Consider the following 12,566-nt stretch of genomic DNA (forward strand, 5'->3'; position numbering starts at 1 on the left):
ATTATTTGTGGATCAAAGTATTAGTATAAGAGGCAAGAACATCAGCAGGAGATCTGTCACACAGGATGGTATTCTCACAAACAAGGCACTTTCTACTGCTTTGCTTCTTACATTTCTAGCCTCCAAATGGACACAACCCAACTTTTGTGGAGAAGAAAAAATGCCTTAAAGTAGTTGATTTTTCCTTCATCCTCAGAATTCAATTTTCCTTCCCATCTAGTAGGCCCCATACACCTTATCACAACACAGCTATGCTGTTGTGCACTCTTCCTTCTGGGTGTGCAAGTTTTGCTATTTATGCAAAAGAAGGGAGTTCCAAATACTATTTGTAACATGAGTTTTTAGTTGACTGGATGTATTTCAGACTCACATTTGTAGGGAAATATAGATCTATCATGTCAAACTATTAATATCAATTTCAAATATGCAGAGCTACAGTGCCTTCACAAATAAATTTGGCAGGATCCAAGAAAAGATTTGCTATGAGTGGTTAAACTGTATATATTTTCAAGAATGTATGTGCATGTGATGTGCAGATACAGAGTGGTCTAGGACTCCTGAATCACTGAGTATCTTTACAGTGTGGCTAACAAACCTAATACCTTTTTAGTGTGATTAAAAAAACTAATCTAATAAGATAACTTTAAGAATGGTCTAAATTGCTTTTGAAAATAAAAGATTTATTAGACCATTACAATGGCATTGTGAAATTACCCCTTGTAAGGTTTAATTGTTTGACAAAGTGATTTCTGTGCCAACCTATGCCTCATTGAGGCCATTGGAATCTGTGAGAACAGGAGGGTAAAGGTGTATCTGAGTAACCTAGGAGCACAAATCAACAACTATAAAACGTGACTTTTATTTGCAGCAGACGCGTTCCTTCTTTCTCCAAACTTGTACCTTTCTCAGAATGTTTATGAGTACATCCTGTTTATTTGCTCTGTTTTATAGGCTGAGACTGCAGCAAACCGGATCTGTAAGGTGCTTGCTGTGAATCAAGAAAATGAGAGGTTGATGGAAGAGTATGAGAGGCTAGCAAGTGAGGTAAAGACAGCTTTGTCTGTAACTTGGTGATAATTTTGTTCGTGAAATACTGAAAGCTGTAAGATTCATGCACTGTCTGCAAGACTGAAGTGAAAATACCACGAGGATGAATCTCACAGTGGTAGTGCACAATGCCCAGTTGCCCAAGGTGCAAGGTTCAGGTCACTCCTTTGCCACAGACTTCCTGTATAACCTCTAGCAAGTCATTCAGTCTTGTTAATGTTAGGGGGTGTTCTGAGGACTTTCATCAGTCTGCCTTAGAACTAGGCTTGCTGTCTCTGTAATGTCCAAGGGTAGCTCATCCTTGACCACATATAGAAAACACAGGATCCTCTTATTCCAAACAAGCCCGCCGAATGTGTACGGAAAACTGTGTCTGGACAGGGTGTCTCAGGGTGTTCACAAAGTACCTGTGAACACAGGCATCAGATTAATGAAGAAAGGGGCACACTGCTTGCATTATTCCTGATTATTACCAGAAAATTGTTGTTTTTTCAAAACATAGGTGATATGACTTTGCTTCACAAAGTATACTGCAGGCTTTCTGAATCAGGTCTTCCTTATCTTTTCTTGGTATATGGCGAATTTGTTGAGTCAGAACTGCAGATATCTAATGTGCAAGTGAGAGCCTCTTTGTCTTTATAATGCACAACCTGCAAAACATACTGAGATCATAGACACAAAGACAGTAGTGCTGGATTGGTATTAACGGAATTCTGTGTAAAGATTTTTAAATGACCTGAGTTGCTTGTCTGGTGTCCATGCTGATCTCCATTCTCAACTGTGACTACTTGAGACATCAAGACTAATTAATACTTTCTGGAAGTGGCCAGGGATATTGGGTAACTTGGGTCTTAATTAGCTAGAGTCATCTTACATTTATGTTCATCTTTGTGAAAATAAGGGCATTTCCAGGAATATTTATAATATCTGAGAAAATTAGGTTTGGAGTTTGTTTTGTTTTTAAGAAGTTATCTCACATTATTGTTCAGTTTTGCAAATCTTGTGATTACTTGCCATTAAGGCACTGATACCAACTGAAGCCAATAATAATAAGATGGAGCAAACACAATTGGGATTTGTGCATTCAATGTTATCTTGTTTTGGTTGCTCTTCCATTACCTTTATTTCAATTGTTTGTGTTGGTTTGAAAGCTTTTAGAATGGATTCGCCGGACAATTCCTTGGCTGGAAAACAGGACCCCAGAAAAAACAATGCAGGCAATGCAGAAGAAACTAGAGGATTTCCGGGACTACCGCCGCAAACACAAACCTCCCAAAGTCCAAGAGAAATGTCAACTGGAGATCAACTTCAACACCCTGCAGACAAAATTGAGAATCAGTAATCGACCAGCTTTCATGCCATCAGAAGGAAAAATGGTTTCAGTAAGTAAAAGAGGCATTAATATTCCATTCTCCTTTTTATCAATATTCTCACAAAAATTTCAATATGAAGGTTGAATTGCTATTTTAAGTCATCCGCAGAAACTTCGGTTTGTTGCACTTTCTCAATATCAAACCACTCTTTAACACATTCCCTTTCATTCTGAAATCGTCCTTTCCCTTAAGCATGCTTCTCCTCACTCTTTGAATTGTCTTGAGACAAGGAACAATACAGAGCTTTCTTTGGGAATGTTTGTTTACTTAAACAAAACTAACACTGGTTTCACAGATATTTTTCTTACCAGACTTATAGAAACAGCCGTGGCTCAATAAACATTTCATTTTTTTCCTACTTTTTAAAATTTGATTTTATATTTTTGTAATGTCTGTGAAGACAAGAATAGTCTGACTGTGGGTCAGAATTTTTCCTGTGGAATACAGTAAACCTGTTCATGTACTGTGTTCTAACACTGTGTTTTGGTTGGTCACATTCGATAAACAGATGGTTGTATGACCTGCAAAGGGTGACTGCCATTGTCCACACCCCTTACTCAGAAAATAAGAGGCCTGTCACTTCAGTTTCCTACTCGTGCCGTTGGGTTTCTAAGAAAGCTCACAAAACTTTGTGCAGCATAGAAAGTGAAATGAATTTGTATTCCAGATAAAATACGCATCAAATCCTCATGATACTAAATGTTTTGCTACTGTCAGCTTCTGAGAGTAAAGCATGTTTATTTTGATAACCGATTAGGTACCTCAAAAAAGAACAAGTACTTTGTAAAATTGGAGGTAAAGGCAATGTGTCGTGAAGACACTGAACAAACAGTTATACTTGAAAGCCATTTGTATAGAGGGTCCTTCCATGAACCTATTTGACCAGGATGCTTTGTGAGGAGCAGTTGTTTGGAAAACCTGATTTCCAGAGCTGCCTGACAACTAATATTTTCTATGATTCTGTGATTTGGCAAAATCTGGCCATAGAAACTTCTCTTTTTGGAGCAAAATTGTGAATCAGAAATCTGGAAATTTGTTTAAAAATGGAGAATAGTTTCATTCCATCTCTCACGTGTATTCTCTGTACAGGATATTGCCGGCGCTTGGCAGAGACTTGAACAAGCTGAGAAAGGCTATGAAGAGTGGCTGCTGAATGAAATACGAAGACTGGAAAGACTTGAACACTTGGCTGAGAAATTTAGACAGAAGGCTTCCACTCATGAACAATGGGCATATGGTGAGCAGATATGGCTTTTAACATTTTTAATATTTTAATGTTCAAGGTTGAACTGCCAATGCTAGATATTTGCCAGCTAAAAACTGGCATAAGTTTTTATGTTTTAAGTTTTTTATAAGTTTTAGTTTAGAAAACTAAAATAATAACAGATGAAATTGCAGGTTCTGTTACATTCAGTCATGGTCCTAATTTGTAGGCATGTTGCTAATGAAATGTGAGCATAAAAATCATGTTATATTCCACCAAGGTAATCAGTCAAACTTAATAAAAATATCCAGAGTTGAATCAAGGCCATGACTGTTAATGCATTCCTATGTATTTGTGCACCAGTGATCCAGTCAGGAGTGCAGTGAGGACGTGAGGACAGAAATTCAGTTTTCCAGCTTAAACACAAAAATAAATTGGTATCTATGGCTTGTTAAATGTGAAATTATTAAGAGAGTTGTTATGAGTTGGTTATCATTTGGCCATCATGATGGTTTTGAATATCTGACATGAACTACATGATAATGGACTCATTTTTTCTTTGCTCCATATCCCAGATTATACCCTGTTTATAGTTCTGTTTTTTAACGGTAGCCTAACTTGCAGTTAGTAACAGCTATAAAACCATCTATTTTGCAACACCGGTGTAAAGTTTTGTGAAGACCATTACAAGTAGATATACTCTACCATCCTGTTGTTTGCCCTGACAACAGTTTTTCTGCTTCTGCCATGCTTCTGACTTTTTCCAGCTAGAATCTTTTCACACTGTGAAAATAAAACAGAGACCATCCAACAACACAGTTGCTGGGAGCATACACAGCAGTATCTGCTACCGAGCAGATACTAGAAAGGAAACTACAGTGTTTGTCAGCCCTGAGAGCCTATTTTCTGATCATCTGCTCCTCATGGTGACATGTTATCGTTGTTATACAGGGAAAACTTCACATAAGCTGGTACATAGCATGTGAAACAGTAGCTCCTTCTGACTCTAGAATCTGCAGAGCTGTGTAATGTTGTGTGGTGAGCTGCAATTGTAGAGGCTGTATAGATTCAGTTGTCCAATCCAGGAGCTACTGAAGAACAATAACAATAAAGAGGAGGCTGAGGGGAGACCTCATCACAGTCTACAACTTCCTCGTAAGGGGGTGTCGAGAGGCAGGAGACCTTTTCTCCATTAACACCAGTGACAGGACCCGCGGGAACGGGGTTAAGCTGAGGCAGGGGAAATTTAGGCTCGACATCAGGAGAGGGTTCTTCACAGAGAGGGTGGTTGCACACTGGAACAGGCTCCCCAGGGAAGTGGTCACTGCACCGAGCCTGTCTGAATTTAAGAAGAGATTGGACTGTGCACTTAGTCACATGGTCTGAACTTTTGGGTAGACCTGTGTGGTATCAAGAGTTGGACTTGATGATCCTTACGGGTCCCTTCCAACTCAGGATATTCTATGATTCTATGATTCTATGAATAACTAATTTTTTCTAGCTTTTTGTAACTAGGCTGGCATTTTCCATTTAAAATTCTATAACTGATTTGAAAGACAGCCACACATCTTAATCTTAATTTGGTGGGAAAGTGCTGAAATGAATAATGAATTGAAAGCAGAACACAAAAAAAGAATTGAAAAGCAGAACACAAAAAAGAATAACACTTCATTGGTAAGAGTGAAGCTGAACATAGCAGTGTGATTTTTGGTCTCGTAGGTCAGTAACACACTTCAAAAGACTTATCAAAATAGTTTAGAGCCCTGTTTTTTTGCTAATATACCATTTTATGCCAGTTTCTCGAGTAATGTAGTACTAACTATTTCAGATAAGCATAATCATCCTGTGCAAGAATCAAGGAATTAGTGAGAGATCTTTAAAAATATTAATTCCTAATTAAAACCATTCTGCTGAAGAGTTGCCACTCATTTGTGTTGGGCTGGGATTTCATCTTATACATGTGATTTTGATGATCCTCAGTGAAAAAAGTTGACTAAATTTGCAATTGTTCTAACCAATAAATTCTTAAAAAAAAAAAAAAAAGACTAATATTTTAATTTTCTCTTTCAGGCAAAGAGCAGATCTTACTTCAGAAGGATTATGAATCTGCTTCTCTGACAGAAGTCCGTGCCATGTTAAGGAAACATGAAGCTTTTGAGAGTGATTTGGCTGCTCACCAGGACAGGGTGGAACAGATCGCTGCCATTGCCCAGGAGCTGAAGTATGTTCCATTTAAAGGCTTGCAGCTGCTGACATTTAACTTTGCGATAAACTCTTTCCAATGAATTTGATAGTGTCATAGGTACCAACGTAAGAATTCCAGAGATAGCTTCATAAGTATATTATCTGTGCTGGTCCCTGAGACCTTTTCCTCTTCTCTCCCCTACCCCCAACCAAATATAGATATTCAACTGACCGAAGTATTTGAAAACGGTCATTTTCAAATTGACTTAACGGTAATTTTTTAGCATTAGCTCTACTGATGAGTCCATTGTGTGTTGATGGGAATGCTGGAGCTGTCTATTTTGCAGTTCATATGGTTTGCTGAGAGGTACTGGTTATGAGTTTTTTAGCTTAGAAAATAATTTCATTTTACCTAAATTACAGATCAGGCATCTTCACTTTGAGATCTGATATTTTCCCACAGGTATATTGGTCCTTTAAAAAGGCTTCACATTCCTAAATTATCTTTTCTATAGCAGTAGTGGGTCATGCACTGAGTTTTCTGAAGATTCATTGTGTCTAGTATGCTCCAGGGTCATACAAGCAACCAAGCACACAACCTCTTCTGTACAAGTGCAGTTTTCACCCACAGTTCCAGCAGCTTAGCTACAGGACCAATACTTGCGCACTCAGTATACTATGCCCCAAGAAAACATAAAGCTGAGAACAACACATTTAATTATGTCTGTATTGTTGACTTCAGCTAGGTAGGTCAGGGGCCTGCCTGACAGACACCTGCCTGTCAGCCCCTGCCTGACAGACACCCTTATGGCAGCAGAAGTCTTGAGTGTTGGTGTAGTTACTCTGGCTAGACTCCATCTTTACTGGCAGAGTTTGCTTTTCTTTGTGGGAAGGCTGTTAATTCACCTAAGTGAAGCAGTTTTGTCAGCAAAGATCTGCCCATACTGACAGTACTGTAGTGTTATATACAGACGTCCCTGTTCTGGTAAAGTCATTTTGGTGTATACACCAACATGTGTACATTTGATTTTTATAATCTTACGCAGTTAATTGCAGTGGTTTTGTACTGTAAAACAGTGGCACTACTCCTGATCTCAGCGTTTGGCACATAATTAAATTCATTGCTCACCCACAGTATAAATCTGCAAAGCCAACAGGAACAAATGTGTGTTAGCTGTTGAAAGAGGAGCCAGCATAAAAATTCCCAAATTCCTGCTCTTGGCTTCAAGCCTCCAAGTTTCAGTTTCTCGACTTCTTGAACAGGCAAAACAGCTACTACTCAAAAAGCAAGTGTTAAAAACATGTCCTCTTTTTACTTTGTAAAGGACCATAACTCATAAACAGCTCCACATTCATTAACAATTAAAAAATCAAAGTGCTATCTAAAAATGTAGTTCATACCTGGTAGCAGCAGCACTTTCACTAACTGTATAATTAAAATGGATTTAAAGAAAAAAAGCTATTTTTCAAGATTGTTTAAGGGAGGAAGAGTAAGTACGGGGGTAGAGGAAATGCTGTCTTTTAGTTGGTATGAAAGAAGTCTGAAAAACGCAGAGGATGCTGATTTCACTGAGTATGTCAGTTTATGAAACACCTTCTGACACGCCCTGATCTCTGTTGTAGTTATTTCTTCTTTCTATACTACAGAATGTAATGTCCTTCTGCACTGGAGAAGTGCCTAATCATTGTTAATTCAGCATCAACTTTGCAAGTGATAAGAAACCTTGGGAATGTAGTATACATAGCACAGCATCTGCTTACTAGCATTTTGAACCCTGTGTCCTTTACCTCTGTTGAGGCCAGTGAACACTGTATCCTGTCTATTTTAGGGTTGTCTCTTCTCAGTTGTTTCAGTAATTTGCTGTGTGAAGTTAAACAAGATATTTGTGGCCTGGGCTGCAAAGGTGCTGAAAATCCACTGCTTTTAGAGATTGTCTACTTCGAATTCTCCTATTATCTGTACAATGGGGCTATCAGTGCCTGGTTTTTCACCGAAACTCAGTAGCTCAGTAAGTCTTAGTGCCCCTGGAGAGCAGTGCATGAAAGGTTATGAATGTCACATTTTATTATTAGCTGCAAGCAAATGGGAAGCTTCTGTTTAAATGTTGATTTTAAGTATTTATCTGTCGTTCTTCAGACAGACATTGAAATGAAGGAGCAAAACACTTATTTCTTTCTCCAGTCATATTTTTTCATTGAAAGATTAAGCAGTGCTTGAATGCTAAGAAAAATTCATTGGCTCATGATCCAAAGCTTATTGAAGTCAATGTGGTATTTATCTTTTTTTTTTGTTGTTCACTGGATCCACTGATGAGAAATCCTCATCATCCGTGTCTAAATTCCAAGTCAATACACCTCCATGTTTTGTTTTAGACATCTCTTGGCTGCCTAACATTGCTATTTCCAAGTAGAACAATTGCTGTGTGACCTTGAACTGTACCAGTTACAGTTTCCTGTCCGGTATTTTCTGTGGCAGCAACAAAGTCCACCATGAGCTAAAGTTGCTAAAAGATTGTTGATTGGTGTGATAAAGCATTTGTGTGTGTACAAGCAGGAGATTGCAGTCAGGAAGCTGCTGCAGGACTGTTGTATTCCAGACTGTATAGATGTGGAAATCCCTGGCAGTGAAGCATGACGAGACTTGGTTGGCACTAAATACGAAACTGGAAAAAGAGTCAGGGATTTCTAAAATGGGATTTCCCATTTATGACATAGCGAATGCTAAATAGAACTGGAGTAAGCTATAATATGAAGTGCTGAATTCACTTATGGTCTTGTGTGCTCATTTCAACATTTTCAATCATCAAGATAAAATTTTTGGAATGTAGTTTCTTGCATATCCAGGACTTCTAGTATAGCCACTTATTTTCAGCCAAGAAGACCACTGTCTGTAGTGCATACTGATTTGGAGTGTCTTTTTGCTTCTGGAAACCTGGGCTCAAATTATGCTTACGTGCATGATTAACATGAGCCTGGTTCTAAAGCAGTGCTAAAGCGTGTTGCTCAGCAGGTTATTTTTGTGACACTATCACTATTCCTAAAGTGAGCTCATACTTAAATGCTTCTCTGGATCAGGACGAAATCTGACTAAATTTTTAATTCTTTAAATATAAGACTGAATTATGTGTAAGTTAAATAAGAACAGCTTCAGGATTTTTAAATTCCAAAGACTGTAGATTTCAAATGGCCAAACAAACAGAAAAGACTGTTTTCTCAGCAGCTCTGTAACACGTGCAGCAGTGCTTTGTTTATGCTTGATAAGCAAAACTTCTTTTTACAGAATTTGAAATCCAGTCTCTTCATAGCTTCGACGTTGAGACACAAAAATTAATATGACAAGAAATGGTAACCTGTGTCATATTTCCATGTAAACAATCTTCTACAAGTTATTTCTTCCTCTGCTCCTGCATCAAACAGAACAGTGTTTTTTGATGCATATAATAATACACTTATTGGAAGTAAACTACAGCATGCCCAGAAAGGCAGTGGAGCTAAACTGATTAATGCCGCTCAGTGGCATTATGTAGCTTATGGTTTTTTTTACCCACTGGTGCCCTTTTTAAAAGTTGTTTTGATAATGTTATTCTCCTACCTATTTGTCCACAGCACATATCCCAGGAAGAAATAGGATAGCAGAAATCTTATGGGGAATGACTGAACCTCCCTGGCAGAGCTGGTGGAGGAACGTTGCACATTACCTTCCAGGACTTTGAACAGAGCTGGTACAATCAGTCCCTCACTTGCATGGAAGGACACCTGCCCTTATCCTAATCGACAAAAGGAGTTAAGTTATCCATTGAAGCAAAAATAAAACTTGCAGTACTCTCAGTAATGTGACTGGGAGTATCAAGAAAAACATCCTGTCCGTTTTCTGGTATATTAGGTTAAGTATGCCAGAAGAGACCAGAATACAAATCTCCACATCCCATCCACTTAGTGTGCTACCAGTGACCTCACAGCTCACACAGGAACATCATCTAATAGTCTCAATATTCTGTAATGCAAAAAAATTAGGTCCAGCCAAAAGGTCTTAGCAATAAAATATGTCTTAGCCTTTTTCATCCAAATCTCCGTGCACCTGACTTAAAATTTCTTAACAAATAGATGGCTTTTGTTGCATCCCTTAAAGGCTAACAAAAAGGCTTGCTCCAAAGGAAGAATCAAGTTTTCAAATTAAGGAGTCGTTGTGTTTTATGGTTTTCTGGCAGCTTTCTCCTTATACGTAACAGTTCTTTTACTTTACAATTTTAGTTCTTCTTTTTTTTTTGTTATATCATTTTATTTTTACTTGTTTTACCATTTTTCAGTTTCAACAGTCAACTGATAGCAGCACATCTGAAGCCTCTCTTAAACAGAATGGTTTAGATACTTCTCAGCTTTATCCCTAAGCATATTGTTCCTACTGAGCTTAGAGGAGGAAGGATGAGTGCTGCCCCTGGTCTACAGTGTATCTTCACAGAGGAAAACTACCTCTGTTCTCATTTTGTCCTCTGTGGTTCCCAAAGTTACTGGAGGGAAGTGATCTGTACATTCCTCTTGCCAATTGCCTAGAGAAAGATGTTCAAAAGGAGGGAACAAATTATATCTGCATTTAATGTCTTGTTCAAGCCTTAGAGTAAATCTTAGCTTCATATTGCCATGCTGTCACATAATCATGATCTTTGCAATGCTCAGTACTGTGCAAAATGTCCTCAAGGAGCAGCCAAGAGCTAAATTCAGTGAATGATGATAGGCTGAAAAAAGTGAGCTTCCGAAGTGCCAAACACATGTATTTTATTATGGCTGCAGCAGAACCAAGGGGATTATCTGTCATCGAGATCCAAAACTCAGTTTGAAAGAGACTTGGTGCAGAATCTCAGGACAGAGCTTAAAATGTTACTCCAGGCAGTATAGTAATTCATTTTCTGTCAGGATGATACAAGCATATTAAACCAGTGAAAAAGCAATGCTAACTGCTACATTCCTTTTGGGTGAATTGATTTGCACTGCCGGTACACCTGGGTCTGGAGATTCCTGTTCTCTGAACCATCCAATTCTAGGGCGTAACTCTGTGAGGAATTTCTGGAGAGAAGGAAGAGAACTGTTCGCAGTGCCCCAGGTCTGGGTAGCCCCTGTTAGAGATGGATTATGCCTTGAACACAACCTGAAGTCTGTTTCTCAGTTAAATAATTTCACAGTGTATTAGTATGGATGGTTTTCAGATGAAACTAATATATTTCAGGCCATTTAGCTTAACACTATACCAACCTTCAGGAACTTGGTAAAGCCTCAGTCTGAAACATTCTGGTCTTCAGGAGATCAAGGTGCTTGTGCAACAAGAAAAGCTGAAACAATGATCGTTACAAACCTTAATTGTCTTTAATACCCGGACATCACAAATGGATACTTGATTTTTCTCACAGCAAAGGAAGTCAATCCTGTTTCTGTGCTGTGCTTCTTGAAATGCTGAATGTCTAGATCACACTTGTCTATACCGCATCAATTGCTTTCCCGGAGGAGAAATATTGCAAAAAAAGGGGATTAAATTACTGAGGGCCAGTGGAAGACTGCACATTGCAACTGCTTCTGTCTCTCAGAAAGTTGCACAGACTTTTGTCTTTGCTCTTTCTTAGTGAACTGGACTACCATGATGCTGCAAGTGTCAATGATCGATGCCAAAAGATATGTGACCAATGGGACAGCTTGGGAACACTTACTCAGAAACGGAGAGAGGCACTGGAGGTAAACCATATAGCAATTAGGAGTTCAGCTGAGGGAGTGGGGCAAGGAACCATTTGTTTGTGACCTGGACTCAGTACCATTGAGCATCTACTTTGTAATCCAAACAGCAGTAAACCCTTTCATCAGATCTCCATTTCAATTTGCTGTGGTTTCATTTGCAAATAGATTTGAAATGCTCAGACCATATTGACAGTGCTTAGCTGACAAGGACAGTTCTAAAGCAGCAACAAATGGCATGTGGTTTATAGTACCACTCTGGGAATTTGATGTCCAGCAAGGATAACAAAACACATTAGGCACTTAGCTTTTCGTGCTTGTCAGAGCTTCATCAGGTGAGATACAAGATAGTGGTCAGCACTCAGTGAGTTTTTTGGTAGTGGGTATTTGAAAGCACTGAGATATATTTCCAAAACTTTTTTGCTTAAGAAAAGGGGAAGTCACACATATGCATGGAAGGGTGGAAAACCTATGTCTAACTCTTCCTTTCTGTATTTACAAGAAATTACTAAAGCAAGATTAGCAGATTTTAATTGATTTGCAGATAGAGTCCAATAACAAAACACTTAAAATAGTAGGGGTGGGAAAAAACAAGTCATCTAATGTTACTCTTGAAAGGCATACATCCCTTTTTAATGTTTGATATGAAAGTATCCTTAATGTAATTAGTTCTATTACTTTCAAATAGGTGGTGAAATCAGTCAACAATATAATCAATTGCTTTTGAAAAGATGGGACATGACTTAGTGTGTGTGTGTGTTAGGTCTTGGCCCTAGTAACAAAGGAATGTATCTTTCCCAACCTATACAGAGGACGGAGAAATTGCTTGAAACAATTGATCAGCTTCACCTGGAATTTGCCAAAAGAGCTGCTCCTTTCAACAACTGGATGGAAGGTGCTATGGAAGACCTACAGGACATGTTTATTGTTCATAGCATAGAGGAAATACAGGTAAAAGATTGTCTAGTTTGTGGCTTACAGTCATAGGGAAGATAAGAAAGGAAGCTTTTCTTTCTTGGAGAGTAGAACAAAAATATTCT

At 38.5% G+C, this 12,566-nt stretch overlaps 1 protein-coding gene across 10 annotated transcripts in view; it reads left to right on the plus strand.

Annotated features, from left to right (window-relative positions):
• ACTN2 (actinin alpha 2) overlaps nucleotides 1-12,566 on the plus strand; it is an 83,841-nt gene that overhangs the window by 55,871 nt on the left and 15,404 nt on the right. For all 10 annotated transcript variants that reach the window (XM_083828130.1, XM_083828125.1, XM_083828131.1 and 7 more), the window contains 6 exons: nucleotides 952-1,044; nucleotides 2,199-2,429; nucleotides 3,510-3,657; nucleotides 5,695-5,845; nucleotides 11,421-11,529; nucleotides 12,337-12,477. In XM_083828130.1, the coding sequence (XP_083684256.1) occupies nucleotides 952-1,044; nucleotides 2,199-2,429; nucleotides 3,510-3,657; nucleotides 5,695-5,845; nucleotides 11,421-11,529; nucleotides 12,337-12,477 (873 nt within the window). The remainder of the gene's footprint in view (nucleotides 1-951; nucleotides 1,045-2,198; nucleotides 2,430-3,509; nucleotides 3,658-5,694; nucleotides 5,846-11,420; nucleotides 11,530-12,336; nucleotides 12,478-12,566) is intronic.

This window comes from Anser anser, assembly GCF_964211835.1.
Source record: "Anser anser genome assembly, chromosome: 3".
In the NCBI taxonomy this organism is placed as follows: domain Eukaryota; kingdom Metazoa; phylum Chordata; class Aves; order Anseriformes; family Anatidae; genus Anser; species Anser anser.